The sequence below is a fragment of the Hemiscyllium ocellatum genome, chromosome 12 (genome assembly GCF_020745735.1).
Source record: "Hemiscyllium ocellatum isolate sHemOce1 chromosome 12, sHemOce1.pat.X.cur, whole genome shotgun sequence".
Classification (NCBI taxonomy): domain Eukaryota; kingdom Metazoa; phylum Chordata; class Chondrichthyes; order Orectolobiformes; family Hemiscylliidae; genus Hemiscyllium; species Hemiscyllium ocellatum.
The window spans coordinates 93,007,599-93,030,395 of NC_083412.1; the positions used below are offsets into that span (position 1 = coordinate 93,007,599).

At 41.4% G+C, this 22,797-nt stretch overlaps 1 protein-coding gene across 2 annotated transcripts; it reads right to left on the reverse strand.

The window, feature by feature from the left end:
- Positions 1–487: 487 nt before the first annotated feature.
- On the reverse strand, positions 488–22,797 carry LOC132820871 (E3 ubiquitin/ISG15 ligase TRIM25-like). 2 transcript variants are annotated; one of them, XM_060833230.1, is made up of 8 exons: positions 22,224–22,797; positions 19,956–20,051; positions 13,760–13,990; positions 12,970–13,083; positions 12,374–12,396; positions 10,591–10,796; positions 8,196–8,324; positions 488–2,836 (listed from the first exon to the last, which is right to left on the reverse strand). In XM_060833230.1, exons 1-8 carry the CDS (start codon positions 22,728–22,730, stop codon positions 2,313–2,315), a joined length of 1,830 nt encoding a protein of 609 aa, XP_060689213.1. In that variant the 5' UTR covers positions 22,731–22,797; the 3' UTR covers positions 488–2,312. The 2 variants fall into 2 exon arrangements, with proteins under 2 accessions (XP_060689213.1, XP_060689214.1); XM_060833231.1 differs by lacking the exon at positions 12,970–13,083.

The following is a 22,797-nucleotide window of genomic DNA, read 5'->3' on the forward strand; positions in this document are numbered from 1 at the left end:
ACCACTGATCCAGAATCTGGTTTCCAGCATCTGCAGTCATTGTTTTTACCTCATTGGGAGAACACACTTAGACATCTTCATAATATTGCCACTAGCTCGTTTATATTCATTTGCGTGCTCAAAAAGGAGCCTTGATTTAACTTCTCATCCAGAAGATGGCATCACCATAAATATTGCACCCTTATGCATCTACCTAGATTTTATTCTAGAAGGAGCTCACATGAAAGTGATTGTTTAGTTGAGTGGGAATCAGTCACTTCTGCCTGCTCAGCCAGAAACCTCTTCCCACCACATCCTTGTAGAAACTTATAAACCACATGCAGTGAGCTCAATAGCACAAGACATTGAGGGAGAACCACACAGGAAATGAGAAAACATCATATTAGATTTGGCATTCAACGAAACCATTATATTAATATCGAACTGTTTGCTCCATTCACTGCACTGTATATTCACTTTATTCAAAAAAGAAAAATTGATTAGAACAGAACTTTGCGAGTATTAGTAAAGCTCTACAGATCATAGAATCATACTTTAAACATATGTTGATGTATTTTCTTTCTAAATCATGCAGCTGATAAAATATTCTGACAATCTTCCTCGCTTCCCTCATTCCTTGACATTTTCCCTATATTCCCTCCAATTTAACTATTTTCTTCCCAGACTCAAATGCCTCTCTACCTTAAATAGCCCCAATGGGGTCCTCATAGTCATTGTCAGTCATGGTAAAAATCCACCCGATTCACAAATGTCCTTGTGGGGAAGGAAATCAGCCACCCTTACCTGGTCTGACCTACATGTGATATCAGACTCACAGCAGTGTGGTTGACTCTGAACTTTATTTTATTCACTTGTAGGACATGGGCATTGCTGGCTGGGCCAGAATTTATTGCCCATCCCTAGCTGCCCTTGAGAAGATGGTGGCGAGCTGCCTTGGTAAGCCACCGCAGTCCACCTCTTGTGGTTTGACCCACAAAGCTCTTAGGAAGGAAATTTCCAGATTTTGATCCAGTAACAATGAGGGAACGGTGATATATTTCCAATTCAGGATGATGAGCGGGCATGAAGAGGAACTTAGAGCTGATGGTAATCCTATGTAGCAAATGCCCTTGTCCTTTTCGGTGGAAGTGGTTAAGGTTTGGAAAGTGCTGTATAAGGATCTTTGGTAAATTGCTGACTGTAACACTGCTGCTACAGACTGTTAGTGGTGGAGGGAGTGGATGTTTGTGGATGTGGTGCCAATCAAATAGACTGTTTTGTCCTGATGGTGTTAAGCTTCTTGAGTGTTGTGGGAGCTGCACCTATCCAGGTAGGTGGGGAGTATTCAATCATATTCCTTACTTGTGTCTTCTAGATGTAGGCAGGTTTTGGGGAGACAGGAGGCAAGTCACTCACCACAGTATTCCTAGCCTCTAACCTGTTCTTGTGGCCACTGTGTTTATACTGTGAGTCTAGTTGAGACTCTGGTCAATGGCAACCCTCAAGTTGTTTATAGACTGGGAAACAGTGATGTCAACATTATTGAATGTCATGGAGTAGTGGTTAAATTGTCTCTTATTGGTGATGGATTTTGCCTGGCATTTGTGTGGTTGGAATATTAATTGTCTGTTGTCCTTCTGAGAGGAACTGGTTGTGGATTTAGAAGGTGCGTCTAAGAAGCGTTGATGAGCTCTGGGCAACTGGCGATAGATGATAAATATTAACCTGACCAGTAACATCTATAAACTGTGAATGAATAAAACAAAGCATATGCACATTTGAGTGAAACAGGAGAAGATGGGATTGATAAACTATTTCCATTGGTTGGGGATTCTAAACCTAGAGGGCATCATCTGAGAATTAAGGCCAGGTCGTTCAGGAAAGATATTAGGAAGCTACACACAGAGTGAGAGATGAGTGGAATTCTCTTCCACAAGTGACGTGATGTGATATCTATTGTTAATTTTAGCTCTGATATAGATATCATTTTATTAAGCAAAGGTATGAAGGGGTATGGGCTAATGGCAGGTATATGGATTTAGACAGCATATTTCATTGATTGTGGAACAGGTACAAGGGGCTGAATGGCCTGCATCTGTTCCTACGTTTCTATGTAACACTGGGTCACGGCTCATGATGACTAAGCACTTCAGCCCAAGGATATCGCAGTTGAAGTATGTGCAATTTAGGGATGGTCTCACCAGAAAGATCTCGTCTGGTCTTGTTAACATGTGACTCCAGCACCACACCAAAGGCTCTCAATGTCAGCGAGTGATGGTGGGCAACACACAAATACATTCTAAAAGAAATGAACAACTCTTAGAATTACAAAACTAATTTGACAGTCGTAGCCTGGTGTTGTTCTCACAGCAGAACGCTGGATACACAGGCTCAGTAAATGTGGTTTTAAACATGTGCAAGCGTATCAGGGTGTCAGTGACCTGGAAAAATGATACTGTTCCTGCATCGTAGTCTAAAAAAACTCGGATCTTCTTGATGGAGGATTTCAGTGGTACTGGTGTATGCTTGTGATTATGATAGGCTTTCAACATGCTGATGCTTTGATATAAGCACCAAGCTTTTGACGTTTTCCGGAGATCGGAATTACTGCCTGTCTTCGGTATGGTCCCATAAGTGATCCCAATTCCCCACCAATTTCCATCCATTTCCACATCCCAGGAATGATAGCCGCAGTAAAAGCTCTGTTTGCAGAGGATTTGGGAGTAGGTTTTAAATCTCGATGGGTTACTTGCATGGGGCTGTTCTTCCTCACTGTACACCACTGATCTCAGATCAACAGACAGAATTAAGTTCTTGCTTGCAGTAGTTGGATCCAGGGTCAACTGTGACAATTCTCCTGAAGAGGAAGGTGCAGATTTGCCAGGTCAATTATTGCACATGAAACTGACAGTCTTCCCCCCTAAAATGGGAGCTCCCACATAACCGTACACTGTACTCTGAAAGAAAAAACTTCATTCTTATCTCAATCTAAAAAGACACACATTTTATTCTTAACCTGTATCCCCTCACTCTATTCTCCCACATTACAAGAGCCATCTTATCAGCATCCACCATTTGAACAGCCCACTTGAGAGCTTCAAAAAGATCAACCTCTCATTCTTCAAAACTCTCATGGGTAAAGGTTCAATCTGTTCAACATTTCTTCAAATCACAAACCATTCATCCCAGGAATGAGTTGAGTGAACTTTCTCTGAAGTGATTCTAATGCAATTATATTCTTTTACAGATAATTGGTGAGGAGTAAAGAGTGGAGGAGCTGGTGTTGGACTGGGGTGGACAAAGTTAAAAATCACAAAATACCAGATTATAGTCCAACAGGTTTATTTGGAAGCACTGGCTTTCAGAATGGTGCTTGTTCATCAGGTAGTTACCACTACCTGATGATGGAGCAGAGCTCTGAAAGCTAGTGCTTCCAACTCAACCTGTTGGACTCTAATCTGTATTTTGTGATTTTTAACTTTTACAGATAAGTAGACCAAAATTGCACACATACTTCAGATGTAATCTTACCAGACCCCTACATAGCTGCATTAACATTTCTCTAGTTGCATACCTCACTCCTTTTGTATTAATTTCCAATGTTCCATTTGCCTTCCCAATCAATTGCTGTACCTGAAATTGAACTTTATTTTATTTGTGTGCCAAATCACCCAGGTATACCACCAGGTCTCTCTCTATTTCAGAGAACATCTCTGGGACATTCGTAACAACCAACTCAGCTGCCCCATGGCCGAACACTTCAACTCCCTCTCCCACTCTGCCAAGGATTATGCAGATTGTGGGCCATCCTCCATTGTCACTCCCTAACCACTTGATGCCAGGAGGGAGAATGGCTCAACTTCTGTCTAGGGACCCTCTAACACACGGGATCAATGTGGATTTCACAAGTTTCCTCATTTCTCCTCCCTTACCTTATCCCAGTTCCAAACTTCAAACTCAGCACTTCCCTCATGACATGTTCTACCTGTCCATCTTCCTTCTCACCTATCCACTCCATACTCCTCTCTAGCCTATCACTATTACCCCCACCTCTGACTACCTATCGCACTCTCAGCTAACTTCCTCCCAGCCCACCCCCCCCTCCCATTTATCTCTCCACCCCCTCAGCTCACAGCCTCATTCCTGAAGGTCATTTGTCCGAAACGTCAATTCTCCTGCTCCTCAGATGCTGCCTGACCTGCTGTGCTTTTCCAGCACCACACTCTCAACTCAGATCTCCAGCATCTGCAGTGCTCACTTTCTCCTATTGGTTTTTTAACCTCGTGTCATGTGGTTTCTGATTTTGTCCAACACTGACACCTCCACATCATGGCTTCCAGCTCTTGGCATCATTGGCAAATTAAACAAAAGTATATTCAGATCTGTGTTTTGAGTCACTGATCTAAATTTTAATCAATTGAATTCCCAACCTTGACCCCTGTGGAGCATCACTAGTCATAGTTTGCCAATCCAAAAAATTTCCAATTATTCCTACTCTCAGTTAGTTAGCCAATCCTTACCCATTTATTACTGTCAGCACCCTCTTCTATAATATTCTTTGTTGCGGTATGTTGTCAAATATCTTTAAAAATGTAAGTACACCATAGCTGTAAGTCCTCTTGTCTCCACTTGGCTGTTACTTCCTCAGAAAACTCTAACAAAACACATAAGCATGATTTTCCTTTTAGAAAGCCATGTTGACTCTGCCTGATCATATTATTATTTTTAAACATCCTGCCACACCATCTTAATAAAAAATGTTTAGCAATTTCTGTTTGATGGATTTAAGGCCAACTGGGCACTACTTTTTGAATTTCTGTCTTGCTCCTTTCTTGAATAATGTTATATTAGTTATTTTGCAATTCCCTTTGACCTTTTTAGAACGTAAAGAATTATACAAGACAATAATCAATGCATTTGCTATCTTTGCAGACACTTCCCTGAAGACACTATGGCACAGATCATCTGGTCCTGGGGACTTGTCAACCTTTATGTCTTACAGTTTCAACAATATCTTTTCCCTGTTTATGTACCATTTCAGTACTACCTGACTTTATGGTAATTGTTTTAACTCCCTCTAACTTATTCGTGTTTTGATTTTCAAGTATTTTTGAGAAGATTTCAAAATCTTCCACAATGAAGACAGACACAATATAGCTACCCAATGTGTTCACCATTTTGTGCTTTCCTTTATCAATTCCCTGACTCACTCAGTATAAAATCAGCATAGGAACATAAGAAATAGGACACTCTGCCCCTCAAGCCTGCTCCACCATTCAATAAAATCATGACTGTTCTGATTACTCCACATTCACTGTTTAAAAAATCTTTAGTAACTCTTACTACCTATTTTATATTATCAGCTAGCTTCCTCTCATGCTTTACTCTCTGCCTCTTTTTTAGCTGTTCTTTGCTGGTTTTTAAAACTTGACCAATCTTCTGACCTACCTCTAATCTCTGCAGATTGTATGGTGTTTCTTTTAATTTGATACAAACAAAATGACTCCACAACGTTTCCCTAACATTCTGTCTTTTCAAAATGTCAAATTATCTTAAATATGTAAGTCCTTTTCTGACTCACCATGTAACTATGTCTTTTTACTGGCCAAAGATCTCACATATTTATTTCCAGCTGCATTAATACTTCATCCATGTTGTTTTGAACACTGCATGGGCTCAGGTACTGAAGATTTAGTTCTGTCTTTTTACCATTTGTGCTATCTCTGACCTCACCCACTGCTTCATATTTACCTATTGACCATCGATCACAGTCTGGCTCAGTCTCGTTACCATGACAAATATGGTTATCCTGCTCCATTATCTGTCCCTTTGAATTATCCTCTCATGATCCTTTAAACCCTGCTGTTTATTTTAAATGTTCTCTCTCTACTGTCTTTACTACCAAGAAATTGGATCTGGCCTCATCTGATAGAGCACCCAATCTCTCCAGGTACTGGTGTCAACTCTCCATAATTCAAAATCCATTTCTTCCATTCACACCAGCCTTCAGACATGCTTTCATTTCTGATTTTAGTTATCTCAGCCCAATTTGCTCTTGGCTCAAATAAAAATCCAGATGTTATTACCTTTGAGGTTCTGTTTTGTAATTAATAATACAATCCAGAAGCAAATCCTTTCTTGTTCCATCTATGCTATCTGCATGGACCATGACAACTGGATTCTCTCCCTCCCACAATGACATTTTTGCCAGCCCCCAAGTAAACGTCCCCATGGCCTGGACCCCAACAGGTAGCAGAGCCATCTGGAACACAGAAGCCCTCGGGCCTGTTCCATTGTTCAATGAGATTATGGCTAATCTATAGATTAACTTCATAAACTTGCCTTTGGCCTATATCCCCTAATACCTTCACTTAATAAAAATTAACCTATCTTAATGTAGGTTTGCTCGCTGAGCTGGAAGGTTCATTTCCAGATGTTTCGTTACCTACTAGGTAATATCTTCAATGGGCCTCAGGCGAAGCAATGCTGAAAATTCCTGCTTTCTCTTTATATGTTTGGGTTTCTGAGCCTCAACCATAGTTACAAATCTTCCCAAAACTCACTATTAATCTATCTCCCATTTAAAGCTAACAACCAAACCAGCAGTTATTGTCATTTGTGGAAGAGAGTTCCAAACGTCTCCCAATCTTTGTGTGTCGATGTGCTTCCTAGCATTTCTCCCTGAGATTTCTGGACCTAATTCTCAAACTATGCCCCTAGTTCTAGAATCCTCAACCAGTGGAAATAGTTTATCATTATCTGCTCTGTCTTTTCCTGTTCACATCTTGAAGACTTTCACCACCTCATCCTGTAATCTTCTAAATACTAGACAAAACAGGCCTATTTTGTATAATCTCTCCTAATAGCTTAACCCCTGAAGTCCAGGTATCATTCTTATAAACATACACTGTACTCCCTCCAAGTCCAATGCATCCCTCCTAAGGAGTGGTGCCTAGATCTGCTCACTGTACTCCAAGTGATGTCTAACCGGGATTTTGTACTGCAAAATAACTTATTTTTCCTTGTACTCCAAAACTCTAGGTGTAAAGCATTCCATTTGCTTTCTTAACTATACTTTGCACCTGTTGTGACATTTTGAAAATTTATGCTCCTGAACCATTAAGTCCATTTGGAAATCCATTGCATTTAACTTCAGACCATCTAGAAAGGACCCTGATCTTTTCAGTCTAAAATAGATAATTTCAAACTTCTTTACATTAGACTTGATCTGCCATGACTTTCCCGTTCACCTCTATTAATATCCCTGTCTAATTTTGCGCTGTCATCTACACTGTCTATAATGCCACCTATCTTGGTGTCATTAGCAAATCTGGATATATAACTTTCTATGCCATTAGCCAAGTTATTAATAAATAATATGAATAATCAAGGTCTTAATACAGATCTTTGTAGGGCATCATTGGTCACATTCTGCCAATTTCAGCACTGACCCTTTATCCCTACTTTCTATTCAATCAATTTCTCAGCCATGTCAGTAATTTTCCCTCAGTTCCATGAGCATCTATTCCTGAAATCCTCCTGAAAATATTTTATATCTTTCCACATATGTTCCTGGTTGGTTTTTGTCATCTGAAAATTAAGAAGTATTATATTTAGTGCCCAAATCCAAATCATTGATATATATCGCGAACAACTTGGGCCCAAGTGGTGATCCTTGCAATATTCCATTAATTAGTCTGCCAACTGCGAATGACACATTTATTCCTCCTCTCTGTTTTCTGCCTGTTAGCCAGTTAGTGTAATCCATGCTAGTGTATTACTTCCCATACCATGTGCTTTAACTTTTAAATCATTAAAAATTTTGAATCTCTTCTGTAACCCTTAACATTAAGCTGTCTAAACCAACTGCCTGGGATTGGTAAATTAGCCAGTTTGGGTGGAAAGCCTATGCTGAGGGCAGTCTGTAACTATCTCACTCCACTTCACCGTCATACATGGATTGCAATGTGGCACAGCTCTTTTCTCTTAAAACAATTTCCTGCTGTCACATTTCCCTGCATCAGGGATGGACTTCTACAGCAAAGACCAATATGCAAATGGACAAGCTGATGAATTCACCTCATTATTTCTCCCACATCTAACATTTTCTTCATGTCTGTCATGGCTTTTGCCTCACTTACTTAAACCATATAAGTAATCTCACACTAAGCATCATGCTTTTTCCATGTGATTTTCTCTCAGTATTATAATCGCACCTTTTGATTCTCTTGGAAAGCCGTTCAGTACTTTACTTTGCAGTTTGATGACAATCGGAGTGGCTTCTGCTAATCTTGGTCTTACAGAGGATTTGGGTATGGCTTCTCTCAGAATTTTCTCGTCAGTAACTGTTAATGTAAATAAGGAAGTGAACAAAACATTAGGAATACCAAAACTGTCAGTGCAAGAAACAAAGAGTGTGAACAATACATAGAGTGACACAGCATGTAGATTACAGTCAGTGTTATAGAGAGGTTGGGTACATTGAACACAAAGCCAGTAGCTGGGGATAGTCAAAAATGAATTCTTTGGCTTTGGATCCAAGCAACATATACACTTCAAATTCTTTGCTGAATTATACAGTAATCTTAAAGATTGCGTATAAGTTTGTAATATTGTCATTAAGCAAAGCATGGCTAAAGTCAAAGCTTAATTTACATGTTTGTATACCATAATCTCGACTCTTATTGTTTAATAACATATGACCTAGTGCTTAATAAAATATTTCATGTGTAATCCTGTAAATTGTGGTATAGAGATTTTAAAAGCATCTCTACATATGACTTCATCTATGACTTTAAGAAGCACTTTTCCCCAGTGTTGCACTATGATCAAGTTGTGCCACAATTTGTTTGTGGAAACCATTAGAATCATGCCTTGAATTGGGTGAGCCACCTAATGCCATTCTAATTAATACTGTCTAATTTCAGATTCAATCTAATTTCAGATTCAGTCTGATTTCAGATTCAATCTAATTTCAGATTCAATCTAATTTCAGATTCAGTCTGATTTCAAAGTTAATCTGATTTCTGATTCATTCTGATATTTCTAAAACTGGATGACAAAATGAAGGTGAAGTTTACTTGATGCTCAGTTAAAAATTACACAACAGCTTTCTTGTGTCTCTAAATAAACCTGTCGGACTACAACCTGGTGTCGTATGATTTTTAACATTGTCCACCCTAATCCAACACCAGCTCCTCCAAATCATTGATGTTCAGTGTTTGATATTATCTTATATTTGGATCAGACTTAATGTCAAGATTGCAACCCAAAAGGCTTTTTCCTTAATTTTGGATTCTAATTCCTTCTACCATTCAACATAACACGATCTGGGACCTCTGTCTGATTTCACTTCATGTCCTCAAATATTTCCCTTTCACTATTACATCTTTCATTCTGTCACCTCCTACTAGTCAACACACTGCTCAGGACTGAGATTCAAAACTAATGTATTTTACATGTAGCCTGTACTTCTCTATGGTTATAGTATTGCAAATAAATCTGATGAGTACATTTAGCCTGAATAATTTATACATATGGTGTTTACCACATCTTGGAGCAGGCAATGATAAATATTGGGCATTGTTTTCATGCCTGATATTCCATGTTATTACATTCTGTCATTGTTATTCTTGCGAAATATCATCCCTTAAATGCTATATGTAAGGCTGTAAATTTGAGTCTCTAAGAGTTATCTCTTCTTTTGGAAATCATTATTTACTCTGTGTTTGAGGGAAAAGAAAGGTCTGTGATATAAACTGATAACCAGCTGGAGAAACTAATTAAGCTGTGCCTGAATGTTTAAACGCTCATTGCAATACAGTTTTTCACAGTGTTTCCAACAGTAGAAAAACAACCATGCAGGAGTCTGTGGAAGGCAATATATAATGTCATCAAAACATGCAAGTTCTTGTTCCTTATCAATAGAAATCAATAACAGAAGACTGGATGAGAGCAACATTGTTTAGAAACATAGGAGGAGGGGAAGACCATTGTATAGGTATAGGAGTGAGAGTTTGGTTTAATAATGAGTGAGTGATCAATTTAACAGTTAGCCATGGATTAAAGTAGGTTTTTAATTCACTGACCTTTCCTGAAGAACTGTAAAGATTTCCAAAAGAAGAGCTCACTCTGACAATCTCAAATTTACAGCCTTGCATATAGCATCTAAGGGTTGGTATATCACAAAAATAATAATGACAGAGTGCAAAAACATGAAATGCCAGACATGAACTGCAATGACCTTATGATGAGTCTTAACCCTGTGAATTTGCCGCCTTTCATGCCTTTCTCAGAATGTTTCTGATGTAGAGGAATTGCCCACCAGATCCTTTGATTTCCCGGGCAATTCCCTCTGAGTCAAGGATTCCTCATGTTCCTGATCCACCACTCCAGACTGCGCCGTTCAAATAACTGCCTGATCATTGGAATATCTGAGCCAATGTGCTCTCAGTCCTATGACAATCACTCAATCTGACAACATCCTCTGAGTCAATGTGGCTGCTACCTGGCTACATTTTACCCAAAGCTTTCTTTGAAATTTTCAAATCATCATATTAGATTGATGCCACACTTTCTCACTTTCTTGAAGAAGAGGATTCAATTGCTTACTCTGTGTATGGGCTACACGTGCTGGTTCAGCTGGTGCTTCTCCGCAAGTCGATTCCATACATTCATGCATTTGTCTCAGTTTCTCTCTGGTTGAGTAAGACTTTTCAGATTCCTCCATCCACTCTTTGAGAAATTGAGACAGATTGGACAGGTTCAAGACTGGTTCTGGAGGATCTGGAAAGGTGAGCTTTTGAGTTTCAACAACTCTATAATGACAGAGAAAAACAGCACTTTAGTTAGAAGTTCAAATGTTAAAGGGTGAAATTGACAAGCAAATCATCATGAAAAGGACAGAATTGAGGTCTCAACAGCTATTTATTAGGTCACTGATATCCACATGTTTACAGAGATCGTGGTTTCCTGCTATTATAACCCCTTCAGAATTTTCAAAGCTAATCCAAATTATACTTCTTTATATCAGAGAAACTGAAGTTGAGGACAGGAAATTCAGCATGTCCACAAGGACCCCCACCAGCTTTTACAGTTGTACCATGGAATGCATACTATCCAGAAATTATTGCATCACAGCCAGGTACAGAAACTGCTCTACCCAGGACAGCAAGAAACTGCAGAAAGCTGTGAACACAGCCCAGACCATCAGGCAAGACAGCCTCCCATCCATTGACTCCATCTTCAATTCTTGTTGCCATGGAAAGGCAGCCAACATCATCAAAGATGTCTCTCACCTCAGTTATAATCTCTTCCAAACTCTTCCGTCAGACAGAAGATACAAAAGCTTAAACACGCGTACCAATAAGGTCAAGAACCCTTTCTTCCCCGCTGTCAGTAGACTTCCGAGTGAACCTCTCAAATTTCAAATCTAATGTTGATTCTGCTTTTGTGTACCTCTTGTGCAGCCATTGTCCTGTATGCCTTGCTCTGTCCAAACACCCTATGATCTGTATGTCCTTGTACATTATGATCTGTACTGCTCACAAAACAAAACTTTTTGTTGTATTTAGGTGCATGTGACAGCCATAAATCAAATCAATACAATGACCAGGCAACAAGGGCCAGAAGGTTCAGAGGAGATGTGAGGAAAAAAATGTTTAGCCTTGGGTGATGGGAAGCTAGAACTCACTGCTTGTAATGACAGTAGAGACAAAATCCCTCATAACATTGAAGAAGTATCTAGATGCTCACTTTTGATACCAAGGCAGAGAAGTCTATGGGTAAAAAGTGAGGTCTGCAGATGCTGGAGATCAGAGCTGAAAAATGTGTTGCTGGTTAAAGCACAACAGGTCAGGCAGCATCCAAGGAACAGGAAATTCGACGTTTCGGGCCAGAGCCCTTCCTCAGGAAATTTCCTGATGAAGGGCTTTGGCCCGAAACGTCGAATTTCCTGTTCCTTGGATGCTGCCTGACCTGCTGGGCTTTAACCAGAGAAGTTTATGGGCCAAGTTCTGGAAAATGGCATTAGAATAGTTAGATGGTTACTTTTGACTGGTATGGACGTGATGGGCTGAAGGGCCTCTTTCTGTGTTGTAGATCTAGATGTCTCTATGGGCCAAATGGCCTACCTTTGTTCTGCAATCGGTCAACGATTTGATGAAGTTCCTCCAAATTTTTCTTGTATTTATTTTATAACAGGCTACTGATAAATGGGAGGGAAAGTTGAAACAGCCCACATTATTTCTGTTATGCAACTGAGATTTCAAATCAGCAGTTTGAAATTGATGGTTGAGGATAGTTTGCAGCATAAATTCCCAATCCTTAAATTTTCAGCAAAATACTGGTGAAGGTTTCCTCCAGCAGCACTTACCCATGTCTGAAAGAAACTTACTTGGGAAGGAGCTCTGCCGATTTCTGTAGATAAAAGAGGAGGAGATGAATCAGGGTACCATTGATAACACCAAAGAGAATGTGATTCAGAGCAAACACAGTGGAGGGAATCAGAGTAACTGAACGATGCAACGTTTCCCTACAGGACATTCAGTGGACAGTTGGGAGACAGCACTAACTGTGCCGCAAGCAGCAAGAGTGTGAAAACAATCAATCAGCTTTATTCAGCCTAATTTTCATTCACTTATGGACAGGAAAGACCATTCACTCAGAAAAACTCTAAAATGTACAGGTCCCAATTGGTTCTGAAGTGATGCAGGTACTTTCTATTCTGAAATTTCCTGTCACAATTGCTGACTATTTGAAGAAGTTCCCAACATCAGTCCTCAATTTACTATTTTTCTAATTTTTAAAAATATTAACTGCACTTACAATTTAAAAGAGATGTGAGGCCTTACTTTGTACTAGTTACTATCTCCCTCAGTATTAAGTCAGCTCTAACCAAAGTCATAACTAATATTCTCAATAACTTTGGTTCATCTTTTGTTTAATCACTCATGGGATGTGCGACTAGCTGGCTAGGTCAGTGTTCATTACCTGTCCCTCGTTGCTTTTGAGAAGGTGGTGCCTTTTTGAACTATGTACTGAAGGTGGACCCGCAATGTCCTTCGGTATGGAATTCCAGGATTTTGATAAAGTGATAGTGTCTGTCTGAAAATACAAAATGCTCTGTCATCTATAAGACCCAGGTCAGGAGTGTGATGCAAAATACTGCCCATTTGCCTGAATTAATAAAGCTCTGTCAACACCCAAGAAGCTCAACCATTGATCAGAAGCTCAGCTGGACTCACCACAATAACTCAGTGGCTACAACAGCATGTCAAAGGTTACAAACTGACAACCACATCCAAACTGGTAACTTCTACTGCCTAGAAAAACAAGGGCAGTAAATGCATAGGAGCACCATCACCTGCAGTCACTCCTCTAAGACTTTACCATCCTGACTCGGAAAAATATCATTATCAGTCAGTCAAAATTGTGGAACTGACATCTACACCCAAAGGGCAGCAGTAGTTCAGGAAAGCAGCTCACTGGCATCTTCTAGAGTGCAGCTAGGGATTGGCACCAAATGCTGATCCAGTCAGCGCTTCTCACATCCAATGAAAGAACAAAAAAAAATTTAGTATTTCACCTTGCCTGTGTTTCTCAACAATTAAAGATCATAGTGAGAAAATCTAGGCACAGCAGCGTGCTTGGGAGATGTCCTGAGGACATGATAATGCTTGGAATGAAGAACTCTTTATCATTCATATGCAGAATGTATTATTGTTGAATTCAGAAAGTGAGGACACCAGGAAAGATCAAGGGAAAGACAAATTCGGTGTACCTGAATAAACGAGATGCTGTCTTCTTGCATTAGATTCTGAGCTTTCTCATTGAGTAACCTCATCTGTTCTATTATCAAGTGCAATGTTGCTAAGTTGTTACTAATCTCAGACAGCAGAGAATGCTCATGCTCATCGATCAGTCTCAGTGCGCACTTTTCATCTTCATTTAACTGTTTCCTCTTTTCAGAGAACATCTTCGACAGCTTTCCCTTCAGCTCACTGGCATGTGTCTGAAAGAAACAATGAATACTGTCATTACAAGTTGCATTTATGCAGGGCTGTTACCTTTACATACCAGGCCTGCGCAGGACAATTTGTTTGCTACACACTGAGATGCACAGAACAGATTGGGATATGTCTAAGAATGTAGATCATTGGGTCACATGCCAGAAGTAGGTTGTGTAGCCCTTGTGCTTGTTTCGCCTTTCAGTGGGATCATACCTGATCTGAAACCTCCACCACCTTTACTCCATAAAAACTGAAAGAACTGCACATGCCATTAATCAGAAACAAAAATAAAAATTACTGGGAAAGCTCAGCAGGTCTGGCAGCTTCTGAGGAGAGAAATCAGAGTTAATGTTTCGGTTGTAGTGATCTTTCCTCAGAACACAGGAGTGAAATTATCAATGACCTCTACATGCACAATCCCAAGGAAGGGTCATTGGACCTGAAAACGTAACTGATTTCTCTCCACAGATGCTGCCTGCTGAGCTTTTCCAGCAATTTCTGTTTTTGTACATTTACTCCATATCCATTTTTGCATTTGATTGATATAAATCTATCAGTCTCAAATTGTACAACTGTTCTAGCTTGAATTACCATTTGTGAAACTGAATTTCAAACTGTTCATGTAGAAGGACCCGAAACATTAACTCTGATTTCTCTGCACAGATGCTGTCAGATCTACTGAGATTTTCCAGCACCTTCTGTTTTTGTTTCACTCCTGAAAGTTCTGGTTCCAAATTTTATCCTCAACTCTCGCCCATTGGAAACAGTTTTACTGCATCAACTCTATCTATTCCACGTAATGGCAAGCTAACTTCAATTAAGCCAACACTGAAACATCTGAATTTCAAGCAAAATAAAGCTATCCTGTGGAATCTCTCCTTGTAATTTAACCATTGATCTCTAGGTATCATTCTGATAAATTGGCACTGCCTTCCCCCTGAGGTGTGCTGCATGAAATTCTTCACAATGGATGTAGTTTAACCAGGACTTTGCATTGCTGAAATGGGAATTATATTCCTTTGTTTTCCACAAGCTTGGTATACTTGATTATATTTGATATGATTGATTGTAGTAACATATACTTAAGCACAGTGAAAACAATGAAACACAGATCGTAGAGTGCTTAAACAGAGAGAGGCATACAAGGTTACCACTGCACACAAGGTGCACAAAGCAAGATCAACATTGTTTGAAGTTAGAGACGTACTCGGTCTAATGACAGCAGCGAAGAAACTGTTTCTGAAACTGCTCGTGCAGGTGTTCAAGCTTTTGTATCTTTTACCTAACGGAAGAGGTTAGAAGAGAGTGTAACCGAGGTGGGAGGGCTCTTTGATGATGTTGGCAGCCTTTCCACAGCAACAAGAAGTGTGAACAGCATTCCATGAAATGGTTTTTATTAATATCTGTATCCGTTGCATTTCTGGTGCTACCTTTGCAAATCTCCTCTCTGTATTCACTGACTGCGGGTCAAAGATGGATTTGTAGAATGGACAGACAGGTCAAATTTAGACTATAGGAATGTGAGGCAATGCACTTCATGCAAAGAAAGAGCAACAGAGAGTAAATAGCACAGTTCTAAAGAGTGCACAGGAACAGAGGGAAGTGGTGGCCCATATGAATAGCACTTTGGAGGTGGCTGGACATATTGAGAGGATGTTAGTAAGCATACGGAATTTTGCAAAGAAAAACTGAAATGATGAGCACAAGATCAGCAAGTTATTCTGAACCTCCATCAAGTTCTGAGTGGGGGCGGGGGAGGGACGCTGGGAGGTTAGGCCATAATTAGAATATTGAGGCCACTTGTGCTCCCCGCACTTCAGGAAGAAGGTGAGGATCCTTGAGGAGAGTGCAGAGGTGATTAACCAGAACAGTTTACAAGATGAGGAATTTTGGCTGCCAGTTTAGGTTTCAGAGACTGGAGTTGTTCTATTTGGTTCAAAGTAGGTTAAGGGGAGATTTGTTAAAAATGTAATATATGCTGACAGTTTGAAATAAAGTATATAAAATAATCTGTACCCATTAGCTGAAGATGCAAGAACTGGGTGTTAGGCAAAAGTTACAGCGGTGAGAGTGTGTTGCTGGGAAAGAGGGTGGAAGAAGGAGGCCATCTGGGACAACGCATCTCCTCGACTTCACGCAAGTCCCAGATGGCCTCCTTCTTCCATGATCGCAACTTCCCATCCCACATGGTCAACGATGCCCTCCAGGACATCTCCTCCACTTCACGTACTACCCCTCGAACCCCACCCCTCCCAACCCAACAAGGACAGAACAACCTGGTCCTAACCTTTCACCCCACCAACCTCCATATACATCGCATCATTCTCCCCGACTTCCGTCATGTCCAAACGGACCCCATCAAAAGTATATTTCCCTCCCTATCCCCATCAGCATTCGAGAGAGACCATTCCCTCCATGACTCCTTCGTCAGGTCCACGACACCCAGCAGCCAACACCGCCCTCCTGGCAGTTTTCCCTGCCACCACAGGAAGTGCAAACCACTGCTCTCACTTCCGTCCAAGGATCCAAGGGTCCAAGGGATCCTTCCACATCTGTCAGAAATTTACCTGTACCTCTACCTATGTCATCTACTGCATCCTTTGCACCCGGTGTGGTCTCCTCTACATCGGGGAGGCATGACGCCTTCTTACGGATCGTTTCAGAGATCATCCCTGGGTCACCCGCACCCACCAACCCCACTGCCCCGTGACTGAACACTTCTACTCCCCCTCCCATTCTCTCAAGGACATGCAGGTCTTGGGCCTCCTCCACCGCCAGACCGTTACCACCCGACGCCTGGAGGAAGAACACCTCATATTCCACCTTGGGACCCTACAACCACATGGGATAAATGTAGATTTCAACAGCACCCACCATCTGGATTATGGTGCTGGAAGAGCACAGCAGTTCAGGCAGCATCCAAAGTGCAGCAAAATCGACATTTCGGGCAAAAGCCCTTCATCAGGAATAAAGGCAGTGAGCCTGAAGCATGGAGAAATAAGCTAGAGGAGGGTGGGGGTGAGGAGATCATTTTCTCAGCTACCTTCCCCCCAACCCTACCCCTCCCTTCCAATTATCTCTCAGCCCCGGCCCACAAGCCTCATTCCTGATGAAGGGCTCATGCCTGAAATACCGATTCTCCTGCTCCTCGGATGCTGCCTGACCTGCTGTCCTTTCCCAGCAACACACTCTCAACTCTGATCTCCAGCATCAGCAATCCTCACTTTCTCCTAATAGTTACAGAGGGAAAAGGAAGAGCACCTATTTACATAGTGCATGGTGTTAACCTGGGACATGCTGTGTAGGAGGGTAATATCGAAAGGAATGTGGATGGCCACTTCAGGGAAATAAACTTGCTGGCCAGCTCAACTGAATGCCAGTATGGCTTAATGGGCTTCCTTCTGAGACTTTGTAGGGTGGATTTAAAGTTACTCCATGGTTGGGTATGATGACGGGAGACATGCTAAATCCAGCAAAGAGTGTTCCCCACAACCTCCCTGCCCATATCAGAGTTTAGCATGGCTTTGTGTAGCCCACCACCAATGGGCCAATCAAGCTCCATAAACAATGCCTAATTCAGGGCCCCATCCCTCAGCCATCAAGCCTAGATTGGTGGCAAGAGGGAGATCATGCTTACTGACAGAGCCTCTTAGAAAGGTTGGTTGGGTTTTCATTTGTAGTTGTTCCCCATTGGACCATTGGACAGCCTCCTCAGCCCAGGTAACCTCACCGCTTCCACCGTAGACCCCTCCCCACACGTTTCAATGGCCTCTCAAACCTCGCCTCCCAGGCCTCCCTCCCAGACCTCCCTCCCTGACTCCAAACAGGCCACTACAGTTCTTGGGTGTATTACTTGGGTATAATACCAGCAGTGGCCATTAGTCCCATTGGTGCTACTGCTATGTTGAGCACTGCTGGCCTCTGATTGACTGACAGCTCTCTGAGGAGAAACCTTCCAATCCTGTAAGGGTGGGAATCTCACCTCCAGCCAATTGGCTGTCAAGTATCAAGGGAGTGAGGGAGGAGCAGGGTTCTATTCTTCCAGTGGACAGACCAACTGCTTGCAGTTTAGCCATAGTTGTGGAGGTGATGAAGAAGCAGCGCTCTGAAAGCTAGTGCTTCCAAATAAACCTGTTGGACTATAACCTGGTGTTGTGTGATGTTTAACTTTGTACACCCCAGTCCAACACCGGCATCTCCAAATCATGCCTAATATATGAAATTAGACAAACAGGAGGCTGGAAGAACACAGCAAGCCAGGCAGCATCAGGAGGTGGACTCATCCTGAGGAAGGGTTAGACATGAAACATTGACTTCTCCACCTCCAGTTGTTGCCATTCAGCCCTTTGAGTCTATTCCACCATTCAATGAGATCATTGGCTGATCTGCTACCTCATCCCAAAGACCTGCCTTTGGTCTTCATCGTTTAATACCTTGGCTTAGCAAATATGTATCTATCTCAAGTATGGATTAATAACTGATCCAACATCCACTGCCATTGGTGGAAGAGAGTTCAAAACATCTGTCACCCTTTGTGCATAGGAGTGCTTCTTTACATCTCTCCTGAACTATGTGGCTATAATTCTCAGGCTATACCTTTTCTTGTGTTTTTAGTAGGTTATATCTGGGCTGTGTTGAATAATATGCTAAAGGTTCCTCAATGCAATTCTACATTGTTATTTATCAGTACACCACAACATTTCATTTTCCTAAGTTACATTCCTCTCAAAGTCAATTTTTCTCCAATTGTTGGCCTGCTCATCATCATATTTATATCATCCTCAATAATTATTTTACATTTTCAAAAAAATATAATGTCATGATACAGAATATTTACTACCTTTGCTGTACCCGGTACAAAATAATTACACCGTGTTCCCACGCCAACATTTCTGTCACAGCCCGTGTGAAGATTCAAATCCAGCTTCTTCCCGGCTGTTCCAGTAAGCCTTCGCACAAGCTTGAAAGGCAGCATCTCATATTCCTCTTGGGGACTCTGCACTCTTGGGGACTCAAAATCAAGTTGAGCCTGATTCTATCCTTCCATGCTTTTTACCCACATCATACACGCCCTTTTAGTGTAGCCGACCCATTTTCACCACTCTCAGGTCTATTATCACATCACATAATTGCTTTCCACACAGACTACACATTCTCTGTTACCCTCAGCTCTTATTATGACTTATTCACCTTCTCTCTGTTCTAGCCTGTTCTCCATAATCCCCACATATACCTATACCTTTCATATCTCTCTCTGGGCTCCATCACCACCTATTCGCTTATCTCTACCTTTACCCCTCATCCCCCAACCTTGTCTCTAACATATATATCATTGTTTCCTAGTTGCTCTCAGTTCTGATTCAGAGTCACAGGAACTGAAATGTTAACTCCACTTTTGTCCCACAGATGCTGCCAGACCTGCTGAGTTTCTCCAGCAAATTCTATCTTGGTTTCAGATCTCCAGCATCTGCAGTTCTTCTTTTATTATATAATAGCTGGTGCCCAGTCTTGACAGTGTTGCACAAGTTTCTCAATACAACTATCATGGCAATGCCCTTCCAGCTGAATAAGTGCCTGCAATTCATTGAATTTGTTCCTCATAAACCCTATGTTTACAAATGATTATTCGGGTCACACACCCAACCGACACTTCATTTTATTTGTCAATGTTTTGTTTTTTTTCTCCAATTTTAATTACTTAACAACTGAAACTTTTACACAAGAGATCATGGGGAAGTACGTTAAAGTATGCAATGGTCAACACAGTGACAGAAACTGGAAGTTGTATAAATCTAAACTGACAACAAGTTTCTGTATTAAGATTTGGGTGAAGATTAAAGCCTGGAAACACACCTGCAGCAGGTTATCATAAAGTATTTGCATTTACAAATCAATCTTAATAAAATAACTTTTGAGATGGACATTTCATTAGTTCAGAGAGAAACATTATTACTTGACAGTTTCTACCTTTATTTCAGCTTCTGATTTCTCCAAGTTTTTCTGCTTGCTAATACAATTCTGGAGAACTGTCTGAAGTTTCTCAACTTCATTCTTCATTTCTTTCTAGGAAGAAAATTGAAATATTTTAAATTAGAGTTTTGAATAGGAGTTATAAAGGGAAGTGGTTCTGTGCTAACTGGGTGTGTGTAATAAGTAGCTTAGGAAACGGTCAGTTTCTGGTCACCAGTCAGAATGCTTTGAGATAATTTCATTAGGGCCTGTGGAGCAGAAAAAGATATCAATACCCAGGGGGATGAAGAAAATACAGTTTACAATGTTGGGACCAGAGTCAGCATCGATTATGCTCAGGTTTTGGGAACTGTCGCACGTGCAGTAATGATACGAGTGGTGAGTACATGCATTGGGCACATAGATGGAAGTATCTGCTCTTGCTGTCACCTGATGAAATCTCAGTTCTACACAGTCTATAAAAGGCTTGATTTCCAATGCTTACCTCTCTAAGTAGTCAGTCCCTGCAGGAAGTTAAGAATTCAAAGGAAGCTGGGAGCAAGGCCTTCTACCTCGCGGGCCAGTCAAACATGATCTTGAAACCTAAGTCTCCTCTCCTCCCTTGGCAGCTTTTGCCAAAGAGAGCCCATGGCTATACCTTCCTTTCTACAGCAATTTCTGGTATCCCCATCACTCTCCCAAATACCATCATCAGTATCTTGCCTTATGTGTGTGTGGTGGGTGGGGGACCGGGGTTTAGGAGTGTATGTGTGCGAGTGTGAGTGTAAAGGGATATGCATGTTTGTGTATGTGAGAGGGTCTGCATGAGTGTATGGGTCTGTAGGAGAGTGTGTGTGCCTGTACGGGGGTGGTGTGTGTATAGGAGTATCTGTGTGTCTGTGTCTGTCTGTGTGTGCATCTGTCTGTGCGTGTGCATCTGTCTCTGTGTGCTGCACTATACACACATACAGACAGACGCACATACACACAGACAGATACACACGCACAGACAGACACAGACACTCCTACACACTACACATACACACAGACAGATACACACACACAGACAGACACACACAAACACACACACTCCTATACACGCACGCACACACATTTCCCTACAGACCCAAACACTCACGTCGACCCTCTCTCATATACTCACACATACACTCCCACACTCACACACGCACCCTCTCACAGACTTATACCCCTTTACACTCACACTCACGCACATACACACTAACTCTCACAGAACTCATAGGTCCTGCACCCCAACCCACCACACAAATGCATACATACACATATAAGTTTATGGGGTGAATTTGTACTTGCAGAATTACATTTTACATTGCTCAAAAACTGCATGAAATCCATGTAAGATTCTGCAAATCTATTTTTTAGATGAGAATCAGTCTGACCATTGTGGCACAGACAGTCTCACACAGGGCATCTCACACCTTCAATGCATTATCTGGGCCGACATGACTCCAACTGTTAAAGTTCACTTGAGAATGTAACTTTTACATGTTCTGTGATTTACATATGAAAGAACTGAAACCAACACGTTCATTCTAAAAGATGAGAGACTTAACAAACAATCCAGGTCTTTTCAATATATAATTTCAGTTACATCACACTGTAAACTTTTGCTATAAATTCTGTGTCTTACAATCTTATAATCCCCAACCACCTGATGAATGAGCAGCACTCCGCAAGCTAGTGCTTCCAAATAAACCTGTTGGCCTATAACCTGGTGTTGTGTGATTTTTAACTTTGTACACCCCAGTCCAACACCGGCAACTCCAAATCATAATCTAAGATTGTTTTCTGTATCACATCTCCGTGACACTGGACTCTTTTGGCAATAAATTCTGTGAGCATGACCTTAACCTCCACAACCACCTGATGAAGGAGCAGCACTCAGAAAGCTAGTGCTTCCAAATAGACCCATTGGACTATAAATTGGTGTTGTATAAAAAAACTTCGAGTAAAAAATGAGGTCTGCAGATGCTGGAGATCACAGCTGCAAATGTGTTGCTGGTCAAAGCACAGCAGGTTAGGCAGCATCTATTCCTGAGATGCTGCCTAACCTGCTGTGCTTTGACCAGCAACACATTTGCAGTTGTATAAAAAAAGTACATTAAGCATCCAGCTAAGTCATAGAGGTACAGCATGGAAACAGACCCTTTGGTCCAACTCATCCATGCCGACCAGATATCCCAACCTAGAGTTCCTGGAAGACTTAATGATAATGAGCACTGGCACAAGAATGGATTTGGATCTTACCTTCTTTGTAGCTTCTGTCTCATCCAGACCCACCATTTTATGGGATCGGTGTCTGCCAATAACTCCACATGAGGCACATACACAAACTCCATCATCTATACAGAAGAACTCAAGATTTTTCTGATGGTCTGGGCACTTTCTGAGCATAAGGTCAGTCACAGGGTTGACTAGTTTGTGATCCTTGAAGTTTTCTTTCATCATGTGCGTCTTCAAATGGAAGGAACAGAAGGAGGTTTCACATTTCAGACAGGTCTTCACAGCTGGGGACTCACTGTCGATGCAGTGATCACAGGGGACAGTGGGAGTGCTTCTCTTCAGAGTGGGCTTGGGGTTGAAAGTTTGATGGCACTGGGGACAGCTGAACCCATCCTGACTGACTTCTTGGGCCCAAATGTCTTCAAGGCATTTGCGGCAGAAGCTGTGTTGGCAGAGCAAAGAGACAGGGTCTTGGTGCATCTGGTGACACACAGCACAGTTCAACTCCTCTTCCACAGCTGTGGCTTCCATCCTTCTAAACACTTCCTGAAGGAGAGACTTCCCAGAATCAACAAAGAATGCACAGTGAGTGCAGCGA

What these genes read in the sequence shown, in the direction of transcription:
- LOC132820871 (XM_060833230.1), bottom strand. Translation starts at nt 22,730, where the DNA reads ATGGAAGCCACAGCTGTGGAAGAGGAGTTGAACTGTGCTGTGTGTCAC. An exon ending in AGACAGAAGCTACAAAGAAG is followed by an intron (nt 20,052 to 22,223) that starts GTAAGATCCAAA and finishes TTTTCTTCCTAG; the next exon opens with AAAGAAATGAAGAATGAAGT. An exon ending in ACGTGTAGCCCATACACAGA is followed by an intron (nt 8,325 to 10,590) that starts GTAAGCAATTGA and finishes TTACATTAACAG; the next exon opens with TTACTGACGAGAAAATTCTG.